Source organism: Misgurnus anguillicaudatus, chromosome 8, assembly GCF_027580225.2.
Source record: "Misgurnus anguillicaudatus chromosome 8, ASM2758022v2, whole genome shotgun sequence".
Taxonomy (NCBI): domain Eukaryota; kingdom Metazoa; phylum Chordata; class Actinopteri; order Cypriniformes; family Cobitidae; genus Misgurnus; species Misgurnus anguillicaudatus.
Window position 1 is genome coordinate 7,470,268 of NC_073344.2, and position 23,202 is coordinate 7,493,469.

Here is a 23,202-nt window from a genome sequence, read left to right on the forward strand (position 1 = left end):
TCTTGAAGTCCACAACCCTGACATTCCTGAAGTTTATCCATCTATGAGGGAAGATGGAGACAGCGCTTCATTTCCTGCAACCCTGGCAGGGTGTGTGTGGGAGAACACTGTCCTGATGGAGTTTGCTGTGCAGATGGGAGATCAGTGTTGGTCCAAAGGGGACAGTGGGGAAATAAATGAACAGTTCAAGGGCAAAAGGCGATATGCGCCACAACCGTCAAAGTTTTGATAATGAATGTGTTGCGACTTCTCTCGCAAGGTTATCAAATACTTTCACGTCAAATCCACTTAATCAGGCCATTCACAAATACTGTTTTTAGGCAGAATTTAATAGAGTCTGATAAAAAATGCTAATTAAAAATAAATCATACCAGAAGCACTATTACCATCATATTTGACTCTTCAAATATGATGGTAATAGCATTTTTATGAATACCATGGTAATCAATGATTACCATATTCATGCCTCAGGGTATTTATACAGTAAACAGTTCACTATTTAAGTACTACAATGGCGGCACTGCTATCGGAATGGTATTTATACAAATTGTTGGTTTGAGCAAAGCACCAATTCTGCTTAACTAAATGTGTAAATAAACTTCAAAACTTGGCCTTGTTAAACTGAAATACCATTGAGCAACTTATAAAACTGCTTTATTGAAGGATCAAAGTAATTCTGGGTTTAGCGCACTTAAACCGAGAAACTAAACGGCCCATCAATCCTCCAACTGGCGCAAACAGCATTCTCCAATTATAGGCAGGTGTAGGCAAAATACCAACAACAAGGAATTCTGTCAAGTGTTTTTCATTATGATGCTACACATGGGTTACATTGCAATCCTTGGACTGTGCACCGGCTACCCTGGCAGTCATGGTGGTGTAAATTTCCAATGTGCCAACCACCACCTCAACCCACATCGGCCACAAATGGCTGCGTCAGGCTTTGCTGTGCTCATTCTCCTTTAACACTGCTAACACCTTGGCATGATACCCAGTCAGACACACGCAAACAGATTTGGCGCCTGCATTTATATTAACACTCATGCGATCCACTTCATTCTACGATTTGAACTGAGAAAGACTAAATAATAGTGTGGAACTTATAGAATGATCTTTTGACATAAATGCAATATATATAATAAACTGTTATGTGTTTTATACCATAGATTGAGCAGTTTTTTTCTACATACACCACGTGTCCCCTTACATGGAAATCGCCATTTTATGCCGCCATGTTTCTAACAGTAGCCCTAAACAGACAAACTGCTCTACAAAGCGTATTTGTATTTTGTCATAGACAACAACATGTTTGTCCTGTGGCGACTACCATAGCTTCCCTATGCATATTGGTAAACGGTGGACGGAGCCGTTGGGTGCAATTCACAATCTCACTGCTAGATGTCCCTAAAATCTACACATTGCACCTTTAAGCAAGTGAGAAACTAAAAAATGCAAAGTGGAAAAGAAAAATATTGGGGAACAATGAGTAAAAGTTTTGTGCCTTGACAGAAAGACAAATCTCTCTTTTCCACATAAAAATACCTAATTCAGATCAAACGTTCCTGGTCTGCTTGAGTTTATGGGAACAGAGCAATCCAACTGTGTCTGCAAACTTGTTAAAATCAACATTTCAGGACCATCCATCTTAAGCAAACAGGCCTCTCCTTATAAACCAGCAAACTGTTTTATATTCTTACAATAGCTATGAATACATTAAATTAATCACAATAACCAGGACAGATGAATTTGAAGGATCATACACCAATTCATCCAATTGAGGTGGATCATCTGTTTCTGAATATATTTTATTTTCTAAGACAGATTACATTCTTCCTAACCCTATGTAGTTATCTCTTGTTCCTGGGAAATATCGTTTAACCAAACCTAGCTTCTTTCTCTGGCAGTGACCCAGAGTCTCTCCTCATATAGGGATGACAGGGCCAGCAGACAGAGGAGCAGTAGCTCAGAAGAAAGGCTTTGTAGGGCTGTCACTGAAGAATGTTGAATCTTTCACAGAAAGACTGCCCAAGCCTTGACCAACACTAACTACAATTACTGTACAAATGTGCTCTGTGTATCGCAAGACTTCAAGTGCTCAAAAACAAAACAGCCCATGGGGAACATTAAAGGTCCCATACATGGATATAGGCTTCTGTACTGCATCACTAAGGTGGAAAAAATATTTTTTTGACATTTGTAGTCACAAAAACAACTACTAGTTGTAGTAGTACAAGTTTGGGGAAAATAATTTTTAAAAAGGTGAACTGGGGGCTCACAAGGAATGTAAATAGTTGTTGGTAATTATAGTCATGAGAAAATATAGCTATGTTAACATTTCTGACTATATATTTTACCGTGAAGACTGAATCAGAGAGGAGGAAGTTCAGGAAAATACTGCATGGCAAGGCCAATATGTCATTTCTGTAAAACGTATTAAAAAAATAATGGTATTGTAAAAGTAAACCCAAAAATATCTAGGGTTTTTTCCCAGACAGAGATTAGCTTAAGCCAGGACTAGGCCTTTAATTTAGGAAATATAACTAGTTTTAACAAACATGCCTTAATAAAAACATTACTGAAATTTTTACTCAAATTTCACCATTAAGTTTAACTTACGTTTAATGAAGACCGCAGATTGGCTAATATGAGCGTCAGTAGTAATAGCATCCTGCTAATGCATTTATTAATACCAATATATATTAGCCTTCTATATTAAGGTCACTTTTGTAATGTCGCAATTAATCAGTGCTTTACGTGTTTGCTAGATTTTCTATTGTAATCTTAATCACTTTACCTGTAATTGTTAGTGCTATACTATTTCAACAGCATTTGGGCATGAATCTATGCAGCAAAAAAATAAAAAAATAAAATAGAAGACCAAATTTTAAATGCTGGCCATAGGATGTGTAAAGCCCGGTGGTGGTGTTTTAATAATTAGTATTTTAATAAAATAAATCTATTAACATATATATTGTAGTTGTGGTGCTTTTAATTTTTAGGATGGATGCGCCTAAATTTTTGCTGGTGCTCCTAACTCTTTAAAGTTGGGAGGACCAGTGCTACCAAATAAAAGAGTTAATTTTGAACCCTGTCAATTATATTGATTAAGGTGTTTATATGAAGGCTTTTCAATACAACTAAGCCATCAATACAAACTGATTATTTGGTTGCATGTAAACGTAGCTAGTGATTTCACTTTAATTTCATTCAATTTTAAAGATGTCAAGATGTTATATTTTCACATAATGATCTGCACATATGTAGGATGATTTCTTTAAGTTAGAAAACAGTAAATCACAAAAAATTACTTTAGCTGGGTTTTTCACAGACTGGGTCACGTTTAGAAACTTTATTTTACTGCAACCACATATATAGCCAAAGTAACCACATTCCAGTGTTAAGGGAGAATCATTCCAGTCTGGGATCAGCGCTTATCTCTTGTTAGTTCCTGGTCTATTCTCGGATCAGTAAGACAGAGCAGAATCCTACTGCTTGCTTCAGTCCACAGGACAAAGGCTCTGTTGGCTGCCTGCCGGATGTGAATTCAGGGTGCGTGGTGAACACGCTCAGATGGACACAGGGGCTTGGTTACAGACAGGCATCAGTGAGCTGGACAGAGACGAATGGGGGAAGAGGGTCCTCTGATATCCACAAGCCTGCCAAACTCTGTTAGACTGAAGGTTTGATGCTGCAAACCCTCAGGTATAAGCCTCAGCTGCTGTTGGGTGTATAAAGTATATAAAAAACTACCGCTCAAAATATGATAACTGGTACAAGATAATTAAGGGAAAGTGGGAAATAGTATACCAAAATCTGGGGTAAAATATTGTCAAACAATATTCAAAAATCATTCAAAGTGAAGGCTGTAAAAACTAAAAAAAATTAATAATAATAATAATAATATGGTGTCAAACTATACTTCCACAGTGGGATAGCAAGGTTTCCCCAAAATCATTTTGCCACTCACAAAACAACAGGTCCTAAACAAATACTATACATAACTAAATAATAAAATTAGTGAAATTATTTTAGAAATTCATTTCCAAACTACACAGAAATAATGGTTCTAAAATATTTTGTATTTATATCAGCCAAACCTGTTTGTTAAAAAAAAATGTAAGAGGAGGGTAAGCATATACATTTACTAGACCGGTAAGATGAAACTGGAAGTAGTGTGAAACATTTTACGAAACCATCAATTACAGGCAATTATTTCCATTATAGTACAGTTTCAGTCAGATTTTTATGCACACGTTCGTGGGAAACAGGTGGAAAAATACACCCATACTAGCTTTGTCTTCTCTTTAAATTCTAGCAAGCAAAATATATATATAAGGCAAGCAAGCATGTATTTTTATCAGTAGTTATCAGTAATAGTAGGAAATCATCGGTTACTGTCAGATTATACATCGTGACGCGATTGCAGGTCTAGAGAGTTTAGCTCCTCAAAACACCTGGGACTAATGGATCACTTTACCTTACACAAACATGCATTTGTGCACGCTGGTAAGCTCACACTGAAGAAAAACATAGGACACGTAGTGAAGACAGTAAACACCTCAGGCAACCGAAGATATATTTGCTGTCAAATCACTGTTTACATTCCTTTGCAGCTGCTCTCGAAATTATGACATTTCCACTGAGAATGCTGCCAGGTTAATTCAAATTTGAAAAAATAACACAACTTTGCCTTTTTTCTTGGATCCCGGTAATACAGGAATACGGCACTTAGGTTTGGCACTCTCCGTAATGCTTTGTGAAGACAATGCAAACAAACAAACTCACTTAATCCTCCGTGAGCAACCAAAACTTAGATCCTAAGAATATGATTAACCCTGAAGAACCCAAGGACTCTTTCATTAACATTGGCCAAATTTGACCCGTGGGTTCTCCAGGGTTAAAATAACTTGGCAAATCCTTATTCAAAAGTAGGGTTTATTCTGGTTATGTTAAATTAAATTTACCCACTAAAACAAACAAATCAAAAAGTAACAGAAATAAACTTGAATCTAACAGCAGATAACTCCAGATACACCATCATGGTAAAAACTACACATAAAAAATTACAATACAAAGGGATTTGATCCTAAAAAGATAAAAAAGATGACAGGTAATCTGCAATATGTTGTTTACACATGCATACTGTACATCAGGGCTCCAGACTGCACATAAAATTTATATTTATGATGCAACATATTAACTTATGTATTATATTATTTTATATTTTTGGCCAATGCCGGCCATCTAAATTTGCACATTATGATTGTAATATGACAGGGCTAGTCAACTGGCGGCCCGCGGGCCAAATGCGGCCCGCCAATCATCTTTATCCGGCCCGCCGGTCACCTTTGGCCGTTTTTCAATCGGAAGGCTGCAGCCTCCGGAGGTCGCATATGCAGACTTCATTCGTCATCAAGTTTAAGTTAACTGAGCATTACATTCACAAATCATAAGCATATTACAACAATTTACGATTAACTAAGAATAATAGTCAACTTTATAATTGTTAAATTCTGAAATTAGACTTAATGACGTATGCAAAATGCGACCTCCGGAGGCTGCAGCCTTATTGAGAAACGACCATAGTCTGATTTAAATTCAGCGTGGTTACTTTTACCTTACCACTGTAGAAGACAACACAGAAAGGGGCTGTGTGGGGTGCCAACCATCTGCGGGTGCGTAATAATCTGATCCAATTCGAGCTTTGGATGCATTCAAGAAAATAACGTTATGCGACTACACGCATGTGACGCGACAACCGGAAGTGATGTATTTCAGTGTGTTCCAATCAAAACTGTGTGCAAAGTTAAAATTATTAATTATTTTTTGTTTTACTTTATCAGTAACACTTAAATACTTTAATTACTGGTAAGTAAATTATTAACTATACATATATTCGTAGATTAAAGGTTCTCTCCCATGACAGATTTACGATTAAACTACACTTTCGTTACGACTGCCACTAGGGGGCGAACTTCCGACATTTATATCTGTATGTAATGTACAATGGAAAGGCTGTTTAACCTATGTATCTATAAAATATTAAAAAAGAAAACATGTAGTGCAATTTTAGTCATTAGGAAAAGACTGGCTATATGTTGTGAATACTTGACATGTAACAATTAATGAAAGTAAACAGTTATAAACAAAATATGTTTTAAACATCTTTTAAACTTTTACTATTAACATTTGGCTCTTACATGTTAAACTGCAATTGTTTTTAAATATTAATAAAGAAAATATGAGTTTTCAGTAATTAAAAGGCTTTTAATTACAATTTTTTTTAAATGCATGTTTTTAATATGTTTTTTTCAAATATACTACAACAAAAGTAACAAAAATGACAACAACACACACACATATATGGTAAAAGTAAAAAATATATCAAAAGTAAAAATAGGGGTAAAAGTTTGGCCCGCGTCATACTTACAATTTTAAAATCTGGCCCCCGAAGAAAAGTAGTTGAAGACCCCTGTTATATGACTTATGTGCGTGTTTTGTTGTAGCCTACCACATCATTGTTTTGTTAAAGCAACACTAAAGACTTATTGCTCTTTGCTCCCCCTACAGGTTAGAAGCGTAATTGTTCATTACCACTGTCGTAAATACAGCAGCATAACTGGCTCTGATTGGATTGTAGGTCTGCCTTAAAGCTGCATTAAAATATGTTATTACCCCAACCAAGAACCGCCGATACATCCCTCCACCATCCGTGCGCGTGCACGCAAGCGCCGGAGCGCGCCGCGACGCCTCGACAGCACCCAGCCCAGCCCCATTCATTCAATGGCACCACCCAGAGACAAAGCTAGAAGTGACCAAACACATCAACGTTCCTCCCACTCAAGACGAGTAGCCATACGAGCAAGTTTGGTGGTACAAAACAAAACGCAGCCCCCCTCCAAGTGGATTTAAAAGAGGAACCACACTCTATGGCGCAATAGCACCCCTGGGAGCACTTCGACTCGGCGCAGTAACACCCTCCCTCTCCCATTATGAGAGTGAGAAGGGGAGCGGACTTTTCAGGCGAGTCAAAGTATTCCCAAAAGTGCTATTACGCCATAAAATATAGTTCCTCTTTTAAATCCTCTTAGAAAAGTGCTACGTTTGATTTTGTACCACCAAACTTGCTCGTATAACTACTTAGTTGTGTTAAAATGCAAGATAATGTGACAGATCAAAAAGTAAAACACGACGCAATGACGTCACATATATGCTAATCGGCGTGTCAAGTCATTACGCCACAGTCTCTCAAAATCCTGTGGAAAACACTGCAAGAAATGCAATGAATTTGAGCTCTGTGTATAGAAAATGTAAAGAAAAATCACAATATTAATTGTCATTATATGAAAGAATAACATTCAGAAACTGTTATCTTAAGAATTTAATTCATTTAAGTTAATAATCACCAAACTATCAGTATTTGCTGATATTAATCGGAATAATTGGCGGAAATGTTTTTTATTGGTGTATCTCTTATCAAACAACAATCATTTTTGTTAAGCGCCAGCGCTAATGGCACATCCTGCAAATAAACAAACATCTCCAGCTGTGCCAGCGTGTGAGAAAGAGAGACTGATAGAGACCATCATCTGTTATGGAAAGTGCAGAATAATATTTTAAAACTTGCTGGATTCAAGAGTTTTAATGATTGAGGTATGAACATGAGACACAGAAAATGTGTTGGTGACATATATTTCTAAATGGGCAGAGAAATAGCGGGAAAATGGATTTTGTGCCTGGAACAAATAATTAAAAAAGAGACGGTGAGAAAAGACAGCAATAGTCAAAAGTATAAAAATCCTTATGATAATGTAGAATATTTGTAAAGAGTGCTCTACAAAAACACAGCATTAGTTAAGGGCGATTTATAGTCGTGCGTAGGTCCTACGGCGTAGCAGCGACGGTGTAGGTTCCGCGTCGATTTCGTTTATACTTGTGCGTCGCCGTCCGCGTCGACGTGCAAACACACGCGAAACCGCTGGTTGGCAGTAATCACGCGTGTAACCACAGTAGCAGCAGAAGTCGTTACAAAAGAAGAAGCTAAGCAAGTAAACCCACAAACGAAGAAGAAATAGCAACTTGTTGTGTATAATTTGAGAAGACCAGCAATGATGGAAGTAAATAAACAGCGACTTATGTTTCAGTTTGAGTTAAATCACTCCTCAACTTGGCTCATCTTTGTTTTCACCGTCTCAAACGGAAATACCTATGACGCAGTTTTTTACCTGACGGGAGGGGTTCTGGTGGACCAATCACAGCGCTTACGGTCCGCGTAGAGCCGACACGCTGTTAGAAATTTTGTGAGGTGTGCGTCAGGCTACGCAGAGCTACGCACAGGCTACGGATAGCCTACGCCGTAGCTACGCCGTAGGACCTACACACGACTATAAATCGCCCTTTAGTCTTTATAACCTGCACTGAATTACTTCAAAATTGTATTGCTAATAGGGCTGCACGATTCAAGCTAAAATGTGAATCGCAATTTTTCTCCATGGGAATTGAGATCCCGATTCTCTTTTTTTTTTACAAAAACATTTATTATGCACTTAACTTAGAAAAATGTGCTACAGGACTTTCAGTTATAATAACGTCTCTTAAAAGTCTCTTTTTCTTATTTTAGACGCCTTAAAATTTAGAGTAATTTATAATTTGTTAGCATTTAAATTACACCTGTGCTTTTTGTACACTCTTAGAACGAATGTGTTAAAAACAACACATTAGTGTTGATTCTGGGACAACACACTAACTGCGTCGTCCTGAAATCCACCCATCTCTGTGTTATTATTGAAACAACACATTTTGTGTTACTTTTAACACAACACGTGTTATACTTGAACACAAAATCAACACAAAATGACACATCATGTGTTATAATTACACATAATGTGTTAAAAACTTACTGCACAATGATGTGTAAAAAATTAGCACATCCTTTCTAAGAGTGTACTATACTTTAAAAACACTAACGTTAAACCTTTAAAAGACTAAACGATCAACATTTTAACGCATCAGAGAGAAACGCAGACATGAAACAATGTTCCCCTCATGCTAAAAACCCTTTCTAATGGGGAACTTGTGGCGGTGACACAGAGGCCGTTTCTCAATCTGAAGGCTGCAGCCTCTCTGGAGGTCGCATTTCTAAAATGCGCATCATAAAGACTGTCTAATTTCAGAATATTAACAATTAACGTTATAAAGATTACTAATATTTTTAGTTAATAATAAATTGTTGAAGTATGTTTATGACTTGCGAATGTAATGCTCCGTTAACTCAAATGAACCAGGCTTGATGACGTATACAGCCTGCATATGCGACCTCCGGAGGTTGCAGCCTTCCGATTTAGAAACGTCCGGAGGTAAATAATTTCCTTGCCTTCCTTTGGGACCAATGTTGTTGCATCTTCACTTTCTCTGTCGCCACCAAGAAAATTGCCGCTCTGACTGTGTTTAGGTCTGCCGCCTTGTTATACGTCACGCGAGTGACAGCGGAACGCCGCAAATGAGAAAGAAACGATCGGGTCTGATTGGTGAATGAATAGGGTTTGGTTTTACCCTGTATGAGTGTGTGTTAGCAAGTTTGACTGATATTCTTGGATTGTAATGGAAATACGTGAACACGTGAACGCAGAATCTGAATACAGGAAAAATACTGTATATGCAAGTGAATCGCCGCCATTTAAAATGAAGATCGCAAATATGTATGAATCGAGATCGTGATTCTTTTTCGATTAATCGTGCAGCCCTAATTGCTAGACTTGTAGATACGCAATTCTATCATATCTATAATATAACAATCAACAAATAAGTGCCAATGTTTCAATCATATTGCAAAAGTCACTATTAAGTAGGACCCTATGATTTCCGCAACGCAGAAAACAAAGACGAAATTACGAAATTCAAGCATAAAAATAGAATTTACTGAACAACGCGGAATGTCACGGAATTTAGCAAATTTTGGATTTAGTAATTTTGAAAACCCATTATAACGTATTAATCGCCAAATAAAATGACAGAAATGCACAGAAACATTTTGCTTTTGTCTAATGTTGGATGTAAAGAATGGTATGTCTGTTTCTCGTCATACATTGCAAACATTGTGTTGCCAGAGCGCAAGCAGGTTCAAAGACAGCAGACTCTTGACATCTATTTACCAACGTGTAAAGCTGGTTAATGTTATGAGGGCTCATGAAGCGCAAACAGGAGCTTTGGTACCGGCAGTCAACACGCACATGATCACTTAACTAAGTTTGCTTTCTTGTTTAAGTGAACATAAACAGCTGGATGTTTATCAGTATAGTCTTGGGTCTTAAAGTGACAGGAGCCTGCTGCTTTCTGTGGCAGAAACGTTCAGAATTATTACACTGAACAACTTTTGCAGCTGCACATTTAATTCATACAATGAGGACTGAAGCATCATTTGTATGTATGAAAGACAGACAATTTCATAACTAATATATTACATTTAATAAGATACCTGAAAAGTAAACAAGATGAGTATAGTCTTATAATTAAAAGAAAAAATAATTTGGTTGCTTGTCAGTAGCATTGTTGTACTGATAGCTAAAATACATCGGTCTATATTTGATTTTAAACAAAACATTCAATAAATTGTTGTTAAATTCAAATTTGTTTGTTTTTTGTTAATAAGATATGCTTTTTGATTACTGAAATTTTATTTAACCATTAAAACCGGAATCCAGAAAAATAAAAACACGGAATTGAAGAATAAGTAAAAGGGAAAAAAAATCTGATTTCCTAGGGCCATAATTAAGCTAGAAGTATATGCGCATACTTACATATATACATGTAAAAACAGACAATACCCAGGGCTTTAGTTGGCTATTTATTTTTTGAGATCAAGAACATGATTGTCATCTGATTAGATTGAAATAAATCATTAAAAATAAACTATTTTTGACCATTTTTCAAACGGTAAGTTCTTTTCTATACCAGACATAAAATGTATTTACTTGCATTCTAATTCAGTTACAAACTAATACTATAGTAGAGAATCAGGCTGTAATGTAAACTCCGTTATTAAAAAAACAAATCAGGCAAAACATATCAAACCTCTACCTGCTAAGTTAAAGTCTAATACACAACAGTAAGCTACATAACTGCACAGCAAGTGTAAAACCTCTGAATGACATACACATCAAGCATTTCAATTGGTTGAACGTGCACATTATTATGAGTGTCCCCAGCCACCTGCATTCCCACAGTGCACTGCTGCAAGCTGTTCATTACACAGACAGGCTTCCTTTCAACAGACACCAGAGGCCCAAAGCGCTGTCCCCATGATTTTTATTAAAAAGACCCTGGCACCGAACCAGTTCACACACAAGCACAAACACTAGCGCGAGTGCCAAGCAGACCGCTGCCGGCACTTTTTGAAAAGTGCACAGACATACATTGAGCACAAACATATTCTCTTTCACGCCCACAAATCTCCACGCTTCTTCCCCTACTCCTCTCTCTCAGATGCTCAAGCACCTTATAAATCAAACAGTAAATTTTTCCGAACTGCTAAAGCAATTACAAGACAGGGCAAGTTAATATGAGACCACCACACTGCTCAACATCTCTATTGAGTCCCCTGGGAACATGAATAAATAGTCGTATGAATTACTTTAAAAATAACCGTAAATAAAATAACCGTAAATAGTCTTTGCACACCCACACATTAACAAAGCCCACATTGTAAACATTGGGCAGCAACTGCGCCATCATCGCCAATAAAAATTCTTTTTGATGTCCTGTCATGTTTACATATCAGAAAAGGGAAATGTGCTCTCGCACCTGAGTTCATCTGCCGTGCTAACGCAGGTGTTGCGTTACCAGTCGGTCTGTGCAGATAAAATAACGTCCTTGGCGAACAGCAGCCCGTCTCGAAATGCGACTCATAGCAAAACACAGCTGCTGTTTGTTGCTCCAGTAGCTTTTCTTTTCCCCCCTGTCACACATTCAAAGCGGGAAGGCTCTCTTTTTGTTGGCCAATTAGTGGCCTCTGAGTCAAGGTTCTTTTTATCTTTCAAAGTACAAGCTGAGAGAGAGAGATTGTGTCAAGAGTTCAGACATTATCTGAGGTCATTTCCCGTTTCATCTTGGGTGGTGAGAGGGAGCCAATCTTTAATATTTTGACGATCTGAGTAAATTATATCGTTTTTAATTAAATACCATATGTTATATGGTAATCATTTATTACCATGGTATATCAAAATGCAATAGTACTGCAAATCTGAACATTACCATTTACATAGTACAGGCTAATAAATTTGCCGTAGTTGCATACAGTCCCTCCGGTGTTGACAACAGGGTTCCCACACTTTAGTTAACTTCAAATTCAAGGACCTTTCAAGGACTTTCCAGGTCCAATATACCCTCAAATTCAAGGACTAAATGTGGGGACACATTTCAAGTGAGAGCAAGGTTATATCGTGTTACCTTTTAAGATACATTGTTACAGTTCCCTTTCGAGGGAACTCGCGCTGCGTCACTGCGGTGCCACTTTGGGGACGCCTCCAAGGTTAAGTGCGTCTGAATGTGTATATCAAATTTAACCAATGTTGAGGCTTAACGACAAAGATAGGGTGACGCGGGAGTCAGGAAGTATATTGCTATCTGAAATATTGCTAAAGACGGTGTTACAGGGACGCAAGAAGTATGGCAAGGGAGACGCAGCGTCTCTTTCCCTTCTCAGGGAATAACAGTTACATATGTAACCGAGACGTTTTCATGTGTCAAACACAACTATGCAAAAAAGCATTTTGCATCAACATTTACATACAGAATACATAAGCATTTAAAGCGAACAGTTTAGCACGTGTGCATGAAAAAAGTATAGAATTTTATGATATTATCCTACACTATACAGGAAATAATATGGATTTTTTCCAGAAAACTTCTTGCATAAAATAGATTTAAGCACTTTCAATGACCTGTATCTATGTATGTACACTTTTAAAAACTTCCCAGGGGCTTGAATTTTTCACCCCCGATTCACAAACTTTCAAGAACCTGTGGGAACCCTGGCACACCCTGTGCCCCAAAAAGCAAAAAAGACTTTCTACCCACCCTATCACAAAGGTTATCAGATAAAGGCACTTGGATGGGATGCAAACTACTGTGCTCTGCATTTACAGACCCTCTTTAATCTTTAAATCAGGGAGTGATCTGCTAATCACAGAGGCTTCTCTTTATCCTGTCTTCCTTCATCTTATCATTCATCTACTATCTGTGCTCTTTTCTCTGTGACGGCGAAAGACTGTTCTGCAAAACTTTTTCCCATATGCAGCAGTTTTCCATGTATATGTTGAAGTTACTTCCATGGAAAACAGTCCCTGGAACTAATAAAACAAGGCCTGGTTATGTTCTCTATTTTAGAAACGCAGTAGAGTTGAATGAGCTCAGACCAGACAGTCTGCTATACTGCTATACGTGAGCACTGCGGATCATGAGTCTTTTATTTGTTCACAGTAAAAGACAGTGTCCTCAGCTCCTGCTCCTTCTCCTTCCTCTCCTGGCATGCTGAAAAATTCCTGTTCAATGTCAAGTAATATAGCTCATTTCTTTGTAAATGCATGCAGCTCTGGTAACTGAGGCCGTTTGGGAATATAACAATATATGTGCATGTAGGGCTGGGCGATATGGTCAAAACAATCAAGAAAATGTTTTCCATATCAGTCGATATCTATAATTATCATGATAAATAACAAATCTTTATTCTTGTCAAATTTAAAGGCAGATTTTTTCTCCTAAATGAAAACTATAAAAACCAGACAGTTAATAATGGTTTTAAACTACTTCTTATTCAGAACATGACAAATACATACTAAAATCTTGTTTTAATGTTCAGGCATCTGTATTAAATGTAAATATATTTTTTATGAAATCAACACATTTCTGACACAGAAGCAGCAGGCTACTGTCACTGTAAGACCCAATACAGACTGCTTTAAGTTTCAATATACTGAGTAACATCCAGCTGTTCATGTTCACTTAAACAAAAAAAATACTTAGTTATGTGTGTTATACATATACGAGCTATGCTGATAAATCGATGTCAAGAGCGTCACGTCGCTGTGGGAGCGCACACTCATACAGTATATTCACTGCAGTGGTGGATCCGTTGATTTTCCTCAGTTTCCAGAATTTGTGAATGTCCTGTAAATATACTTTTAAAGCTGTGCGGATGCGCAAGGCGACGCTGAAAGAAAGTACAGTATACTGTATCTATTTTGTCTGCTGTGTTTTGTGCTTTGATGAACCCTGTTTGTGCGTCCAACATTACACAAATGGAAAATGTTTCCGCGCATTCGGATTCCGTCCGCGTTATCCGCATTGCGGAAATTTATATCGGTAAAATTGCCGTTATCGAATTATCGCCCAGGCCCAGCACTATGTGCATGTAACAATCTATAGTGCAAATAAAGCTATTCCAGGGATACATAAACAGCCAACATGATCTAACAGGTGGCTACTGTGTATGAATTTATGAAAAAAGTATGAAAATGTATGAATAAAAGGTATGATCACTATGGCCGGGCAATATCGCATGGGATTATCATGCGCATCTCCTCGGTAAAGCCGGTTCTGTGCTTAGTAGTAAATCGCTATCACCTGCTTTCAAAAAGAGCTGCATTTACCACACAAACGTAGTTCAGTGACAATCTAGGCAATATCACATTCATTATCCCAGGCAATTTGTCCATGGTTATGCGATATTGCTTAGCTTGTCATTGAACCCTAATGCGAAGCAATTCGCACTAAAACATTCAAATAAGGTCCTACAAATTCATACAAATTATGCATCTTGTATAATAGTTATGACTTCCATAAGTTTGTGCAAAAACCGCAAAATTCAAATTTTAAAAGCTTTATTAAAAAAATATCAAAGCTTTATTTAAAGAATCTGTGAGCTACATTTAGGGTTGTGCCGATAAACGATACTATCGTCAATCAAAGATAGACATACAGATAGCAATGGCCTTCATGACGATAGATAGATAGCTTGTTTGTCCATTTATGTTTTTGTTTATGTCCAATTATTATCAGGGCTCCAGACTGCCACCAAATGGTGGCATTTTGCCACCAAAATTTGAGAGTGTGCCACTGAATTTTGCATCCAGTCCCACATGTGCGACCAGTAAATTTGACCTTTTTTTTGTGATGTGAAACTGAATTTGAAACAGCACATTGTACTTTCTGCATCTATCATCACAGTATTTATTAGTAATACAGTTGAAATTTATAGAAATGTGATTATTTGGTTAGCATGTTGATTTACGGTGTGTGCCGCTAAATTTTTCAGTCTTTTCAGTTGGGGGCCTATGATAAAAAAAGTTAGTCTGGAGCCCTGATTATTATGATATTATTATTATCATTATGGTTTCACATTAACATTCTTGCATAACCTGCACTTGCGACACCAACTTGCATTGCGTGCTTTTCCTAGCGTAAAAGAACTTGTGGGCTTTTCCTTGCGCGAGCGTTTAATTCAGTGGCTTGTCATAGATGAAGGAGTAAAAAGTAATCAAATAAATAAGAAAAACATTGCCCCACCCCACGATACAGACTGACGATTTGCGATCTTACTGATAATCTAATTATGGAGAAAGTCGCTCAACACTAGCGGCAACACAACAATTCTTAAGGTTCCAATTAAAAGACCCCTAAATGGCAAAACGGAATCCGAATTTATAGGCCTGATATCTGGTTGGAAATGGTAAGAATGTGTTGAGAAAATTATGTAAATAAATACATTTTTTTTTTTTGGGTCATTATGCTTTTAAACTGATTAAATATTGCATTGCGTGATCATAAGCCTGATCCTTAAATGGCATTGGGCTCTTCAATCCAATAAGTTTCTGTTGCTCATTGTACACATTTAACACAAACAAATCCCACGTCCATGAGAGAGGGTCGTCAGTTTAAAAAAAAAGTGGAAAAACAGTCTGGTCCAAACGTAGTCAACTCTCACCATGAATGTGGGGCCTGGCTATGTGAGGAAAGAGGGGGAGGGCCATTGCAATCCTAAAAACCAAAGGCGAGGACGGAACAAGCTTCAAGCCACACCACACAGTCTTCCAGCAAACACCAACACAGACACACTTTTAAAGAGCGCTGTGGGGCCTCTAGACTCTCATTCCCATCCCCCTTGGGATAGGGTAGGGTGTGTGAAGACCTCCCCATTGAAGACCCTGTGATAAGGCCCTGTGTCCCATCCCAGGTTGACCCTGCAGGAACGTAGTGAATGAACCTTTTGAGTGCGGCACAAAGGCAAGATCCCATGAAGCTTCTTTTCTTTCCAACGTGTGTGAGAGCAAGAGCCCAAACTGATTAAATAAGGCCGGTTAATTACAGCTCCTGGTTAATAAAAGGCACTACAGAAAGCAGGCTCTTCTCCAAGTGAAAAGGGTGGGGGAATTGCCTCTGGGAGATTGTGAATGAAAGACCTCCTCTCAAAAGCTTCTGCGCGGCAGACTTTCTAACTAGGTCGTTCAATAACAAGCGCATCGCAGCCGTGCAATGAGAAGCCCGCTCGGCGAAGTTTCACGTGAATTAAAAAATACGGCACAATGGCTTCGCTGTGGTTTACTTTACCATGGTGATACACAGCGAGAGGACCATCGGGGTGGCATTTTCTTCGCAGAAAGCCCAACCAAAGCGTACAAATGTTTTGCTGCATTAGACGGCAAAGAACATTCCCTTTGGATTGTTAAACCGAGCCTGGTATCCCAACAGGAAGGGGGCATACTTAAAATCCAGTGAGGGGACAAAAGAACAGTGACAATGAAATAAAACAAAGCAGAAAATATATGAGAAACTAGGTGTAGAGAGATACCCAAAAAGGACTCTTCTGCTCTCGTAGTCACTTATTAAAATCAAAGGACTGGACAGGGAACAGGAATTGCTTTCGGCATAAAACTCATGGACTGTGAGGTAATTGTTGCTAGCGGAACAATGCTGTTGTGCCAACCGCTTAAGACTTTAAGAAACTGGCATTATAAGATTATACATTTTTTTTGTGGGTTCAAAGACATAGTGTAATATTGGGCCAAAACACATACACGCCACATGTGTTTCGTGTTTGGTGAACTTAATTCTAGGCATTCAACAGCTTTCCTGCAAAATCCTCTATTGTTTGATGTAAAACGTCTGAATTAACTTGTAAATATTATGACCTTAACTTCATTCAGTACTAATGCAACAGGGTTAAGTGTCATGCAGCTCCATGGGACGTTTTGCAATTAATATTGTGGACTTCCACATGACATGGGGGCAAGGCAACCTATACAAATAGCCTATAGTTATCTAACTGCAGTTATCATTTAAAAACATTGTATTTCCATTAGTCTTTCAACAGAGATTACGGAAAATACACGGAAAATACACTGAAAATGCGTTCATTCACACTGTCAACGATTTTCTTGAATCTGTGCGTGCATTCACACACAACCCGTAAAAATCCCATAAAGACACATGACGCATTTTCCAGCGAATTATTTAACTAATTATCCGTGATTTTTCTCTCGAGAAACCATGCATGTGCATTTAGTTTATGACAATATAATCTAATCTCTGCTTCTGTCAAGTTTGCCAACATTTCTCGAAGTGAATGTTCATTTGCGCTTAAATCCCTATGTCAAAGAGAAGAACCATAATTTGCTTACTTGATTACATAAAATGCTTTCCGTGTATGTTGCGGCAATGTTAATTGGCAAAAGTCTCTCTGCCAATTTTACAGAAATTTTACAGAGGCCAAAGTGCTGTGTGAATGGGGTAGTGCTTCACAATTAATCGCATCGCAATCGCGATGTCAGCCTGTGCGATTATATGACAGCAAAATGTTGCAATTATATTAAATAAATAAATGTGTGGACTTGTTAACACAAACTTTCTGATAACAGTTTGATGATTTTCCTTGCTGTTTAAAAAAAGAAAGAAAAACGAATAAAAAAGGCAGTGCACGTGTGGCATGCATGTGTGTGGTGTGCGTCGTTACTTATACCAGAGCGAAGATGGATGCAGAGGAGGTTGACAGTGATCTGGTAGCTAAAAAAAAACTATGTCTGTTGTATGGCGGTATTTTGGATTTAGGATTACTGACACTGAGCAGTTGCTACATCACGTGGCAATACGAAAAATTTCTAGTTTTACAAATACACATTTTAGCTAAACTGTGTGTGGATTTTCCATAAAACCCATCAAGTTTAAACATGATACCATTTAGTATAACCGCAATCGCACATCGCAATATTAGCATCAAAAACGCAATGGGAAAAATTACCCAAATCGTGCAGCCCTAGAATGGGGTTTATCTGATACCATCAGCGTGCCTTAAAACCACCACAGAAACTTTTATAAAGACGTATAATTTGAGTTCAGCACTTTCTTGCAAGTGCTAAGCTCGAGTTATCATCATAATTTGCACCCAAATTCAAAGTTAACCAATTACGCACAATCCAGGGAACTTAATGGCAGCTCTGGGGAGGCACGATTTCGATGTTTTGTTCTCCGAGCCACTTAGATTTTACATTTGCCTTTATGGCAAGGTGCCCCATAATGATGGAAAAGGCACTGATCATCATCAAACTGTTTTTAGATGGTTGGGAGAAGTTGCTCTTAGAGGAGATCTGACAAAGTGCTAGCATTGATTATGCAATAATGGACTGCCATCGGTCAAGATGTGCCCCAGAAGATTATTGACAGCATGACATGTGCAGAGGTCTTGAAAAAGAAGGGTCAACAATGCAAATATTGACTCTTTGCATAAACTTAAAGTAGTTGTCAATTAAAGCCTTTTACTAGGCGTAGACCGATAAATCAGCCAATGATGCATGCTATGCTTCTCAATGAATTACGGTAAAATGTCACTACATCAAAAGCCAGAGGGCGCTCTCGTGCAGAAACTCAATATGGGCCGCAGAAGAAGAACCATTACACACGCAGCTCAAGAAAAAGGCTTAGGCATATATTTATATTGCTGTTCTTTAGGTATATTCATGATAATAAAGAATATGTATAATGATGCATGTTATAAACTAACACTGATTTTAAATCAATAAGCACTTACTGATCAAAAGCCGTAATGCATGAAATAGCTGTGCATAATATTGCATGTGCGATTCAGAATAGTTATTGGCCAGATATTATAAGTGTATATGGGCATTTCTCGTCACATCCATACCTTTGACACTTATGAAATGCTTGTTATTATACTTCAGTATACCATAGTAACATCTGACAAATACATCTAAAAAAACTTTGTGAAAATTAATATTCTTAATATCATTCTCAAAACTTTTGGCCAGAGCAATATAAATGTGTATATTAAATAATAGGAATATTATGAATCCAATAGTACTTCAGATTTGACTTTCAGGTGTAAGTCAAAAAAGCAGAATTTCTCTGACCTTCGTCTATTTTTTTACCACAATCATACGTCACAAGAGCTAATAAATATTTGTTACTGATGAAGTTCATTTTCGTGGGAGGGTGGTGAAAAAAACAGATGTAAAAAGCACCAGCAGATCCTAACCGATGCTGCATAATCAATCCAGTATCCATTACTTTTTACACATGTTTTTGGAATTAGCATCATTATTCAATTAGGAGGCCTCAGCTCAAATAGCCCCTAACTTAAACCACAGCCATCAGCTTGATACAGAAACAGAGAGAGTTCAGTCATGTCTGCGGAGTTATATTTCCAATAAAAAAAGTAAATATACTAATGCTGAAACTTTATTTAAAACACTCATGGCTGATGATTTTTAACAGGTGGTACTGGGTATTTTTGAGATGAAACCGGATTTAAAAGCTATCATTGGTGGAAAAACTGCAATATTCTCTTTGCCTTAAAGACAGACTTACAAAAAACTAAAATTAAAATAAAAAAGTTTATTTAATATTTAGTTATTTTCTGGATTCATAAAAGCACAATCATAAAATGCTTATGCAATTTTGTGTAAATTAACCTGAAATTCAGCTTTAGCCTTAAGCCATCACATCAACACAAACACAGCTCTAATAAACACTGGGCCTCATATAACACTTATACTGGCCTGAATCAAAGCTAGGATGCAGGTGTAAAAAGGGTTTGTCGACATATGAGGTCAGATATGTTTTTATGGGCGTAGGAATATTTAAACTGGAAGCAGACAGTCCCGTTTTGTGGGAAAAGACTCTAAATAAATACACAGTTCAATTTAAGAGAAGGAAAATCGATCCCATCAACAGATATTCTGTGGATTCTGCCAATGCACGAATGTGGCTGTATAACTCATTTGTTGGATTTACAACCAATTATAAGTCCACATGCAGCAGGCAGGGGGGACGAAGTGTGTGTGTGTGTGTGTGTGTGTGTGTGTGTGTGTGTGTGTGTGTGTGTGTGTGTGTGTGTGTGTGTGTGTGTGTGTGTGTGTGTGTGTGTGTGTGTGGTAGATTATTAACATCTGAGTGTGATGAAGAAAGGGGGAGCTTGTATAGTGTGGCACAGATGAAAGGCCATTTGGGTTGCCCCCCTACTGACCACCTCTGTGCGCGCTCCCTCTGAAGTGCGCGCTTTTCCACCAACACATAACACAGCAAAATAAGCAATTTGTTGCGAAATTACACCATACATTACACACACACACACACACACACACACACACACATTATTTCAGAGCTTGATTTTTCTATTGTCTTAAAAAAATTGGATCACGTAAGTAATTAACTGCGAAATTTGCGTGAATTTCACACACACTGCAGGGTAAATAAATTACGTAATAGTGCTCCATTTCACTGAACAACATTAATGACCCGTCTTAAAAGTAAAACGTTGTCGAACATTTATAAATAACATTTATTTGCTAATAAATAAATGACAAATGCACAACACAAAGCACTATAAAATAAAAGGCTGCAAATGTAAAGGATATTTGGTGTGTGTAATTGCATTCATAATTCTATCATTTAACTTTACATCTAAGAGTATTTACTAACCTCCTACCAGTTAAACGATTAATAGTATAACTGAATGAACCAATGAAGCATTGCAGATATTTCTGAGAAAGAAATGAACAAAGAGGAAGTAAAATAGGTCAGGTCTAAAGTGTTTCAAAGACTTTAAATCTTTGCATTCAGGTGATCATACAAAGCATTTAAAGCATGACGCAGAGACATCAATAACCTACAATTGTGAAGACATTATCATAATGTCAACAATGTTTTTAAAGTCTGAATAACTTCTAAAACATCGGCCTTTATATTTTCTATCATAAGGTAAAACAACTATCACGCAAAGCAAAGGGTAACTAAACCAAAACGCGATACTATATCATATGAATACGCAGAGCTCGTAACAGATCTGCAACAGTCATTTAAACCTTACCAAGTTTGATTTTTTCACTTCCAAAGTTATTCAATATCAATACACCAAGACCAAACACAACTGAAACGGTATCCTTCACAGAACTGCATAAAAACAAAAGGCTAAAGTTTCAGAAAGGTGTGTTTTATTACCTGCATGGTGAGAACACCCAGCTCCTGTGTAGACAGCTTTTTCATCTGCTCTTCCAAAACTTTAGCCTCCTCCAAGATGGAAAACTCACTGTCTGCTTCACAAAATCCACCACAAAGAAAGACAAACAAAACAAACAGGATCCACTGTGAAATCTTCAAGTTACTCCAGCACGATCGGTAGTGTCTGTCCCACGCCGCGAGCGAGATTCGAGGTAAACCCCGCGATCCTGTCCGCGAGCGGCTCGCCATTACGGCTCGATGCGCTCCTGCACGCGAATACAGGAAAACTTCAGCGATTACTTCTCCTTTCCCTTTTCACTTCTCAAACTTTCCGATTTCCAGCGGGTTCGGTAAGTTGCATCAAGGCATAGTTTTTAAAACTCAGTCGCTGGTTAGCAGGGCAACATTAGTTTCTTTGGCTGTTGGCGCTGAGTAGTGTGTGTGTGCGCGCGCGCAAGAGCATCACAATAGGAGTGAAAAGCAGGAGGCGCGTCATCCAAACATCGACATGGATTCGCCTGAGAAACTGGATTTGGAGTTACTACTCGTATTTTTCGGACTTCCCTTCAGGTTCTCGCTCCATGAGCCGGTGTTGCAGCGCAGTGGATTTCAAGTCTCACAATTTCTAGGCTTAAAAATATATAATATTTAAAAAATTGTATATTTAATATAACAAATGATCAAACACTAAGAAGCAGGCTATCTCAATTTGTATTTGGGTTATCATATTTTGTCTTATTTAAAATAAGTTGGAAGTCAGTTGAGGCCACAGGTCTCCTTGAAATGTCATTTAAAATGAATCCTTTATTATTTTCACCTCAGTTTTATAAACTGAAAGTTATTAAAAGAGATTTTAAACAATCTCTGGACTATTTAACATCCTCAGATGTAAATAAACCATTTCCTTTATAAGTGTGGCTTTACTGCAGTAAAGAGGACATTTCATGAAAATCTAATTTTTTCATGTTTAAGTGCTATAATTGGGTCCCCAGTGCTTCTGTCAACCAAGAAAATGTGAAAAAGAACTAACCAGTATCTTAGTTTTGGTAAACCATTCTCTGCAAGCATGTGAAAAAATAGGTAATTGAAATTTGGCTCCCCTTGTGATGTCAGAAGGGGATAATACCGCCCCTTAATCTGCATTATCCGGCACTCCCATTTAGTGCAGAGATCAGCTCAATTGCATTTTAAAGGACACACCCAAAAATGGCATATTTTTGCTCACACCTACAAAGTAGCCATTTTAACATGTTACATTAAATTATCTGTGGGGTATTTTGAGCTAAAACTTCACGTACGCAATCAGGGGACACCAAAGATTTATTTTACATCTTAAAAATGTCTTGTGAAATGTCCCCGTTAATATAAGTTATACAAACACTTATATTACTGGCACACCAATCTCGACTGTTAATTGTATAAACAGAAATTTTGAAACTGTTTGTAATGAATTCTCAAAATATTCATTAAAGTCATGATGTATCTACAATGTTCTATGACATTTTGCACCTTGTTCTCTTAATGTGTTCAATACTTATTCCCTGTGTCATTTCACTTTATTTATTTATTATGACTCAACTTGTATCCTTAAATGTTCTGATTTCTTTGTATGAATTCAATATTTGGCTTGATGGCTACATCTGGTGGAAATTTTGTTTCAATAGCCCACTTAGAAATCCCCTTACTGATAAAAATGCT

The 23,202-nt window shown here is 37.6% G+C and overlaps 1 protein-coding gene across 1 annotated transcript in view; it reads right to left on the minus strand.

The window, feature by feature from the left end:
• cachd1 (cache domain containing 1) overlaps window positions 1–22,019 on the minus strand; it is a 102,635-nt gene extending 80,616 nt beyond the window's left edge. Inside the window, exon 1 of the mRNA XM_055213275.2 lies at window positions 21,505–22,019. Coding sequence (XP_055069250.1) covers window positions 21,505–21,753 — 249 coding nt within the window. The 5' untranslated portion in view covers window positions 21,754–22,019. The remainder of the gene's footprint in view (window positions 1–21,504) is intronic.
• Window positions 22,020–23,202: the final 1,183 nt, after the last annotated feature.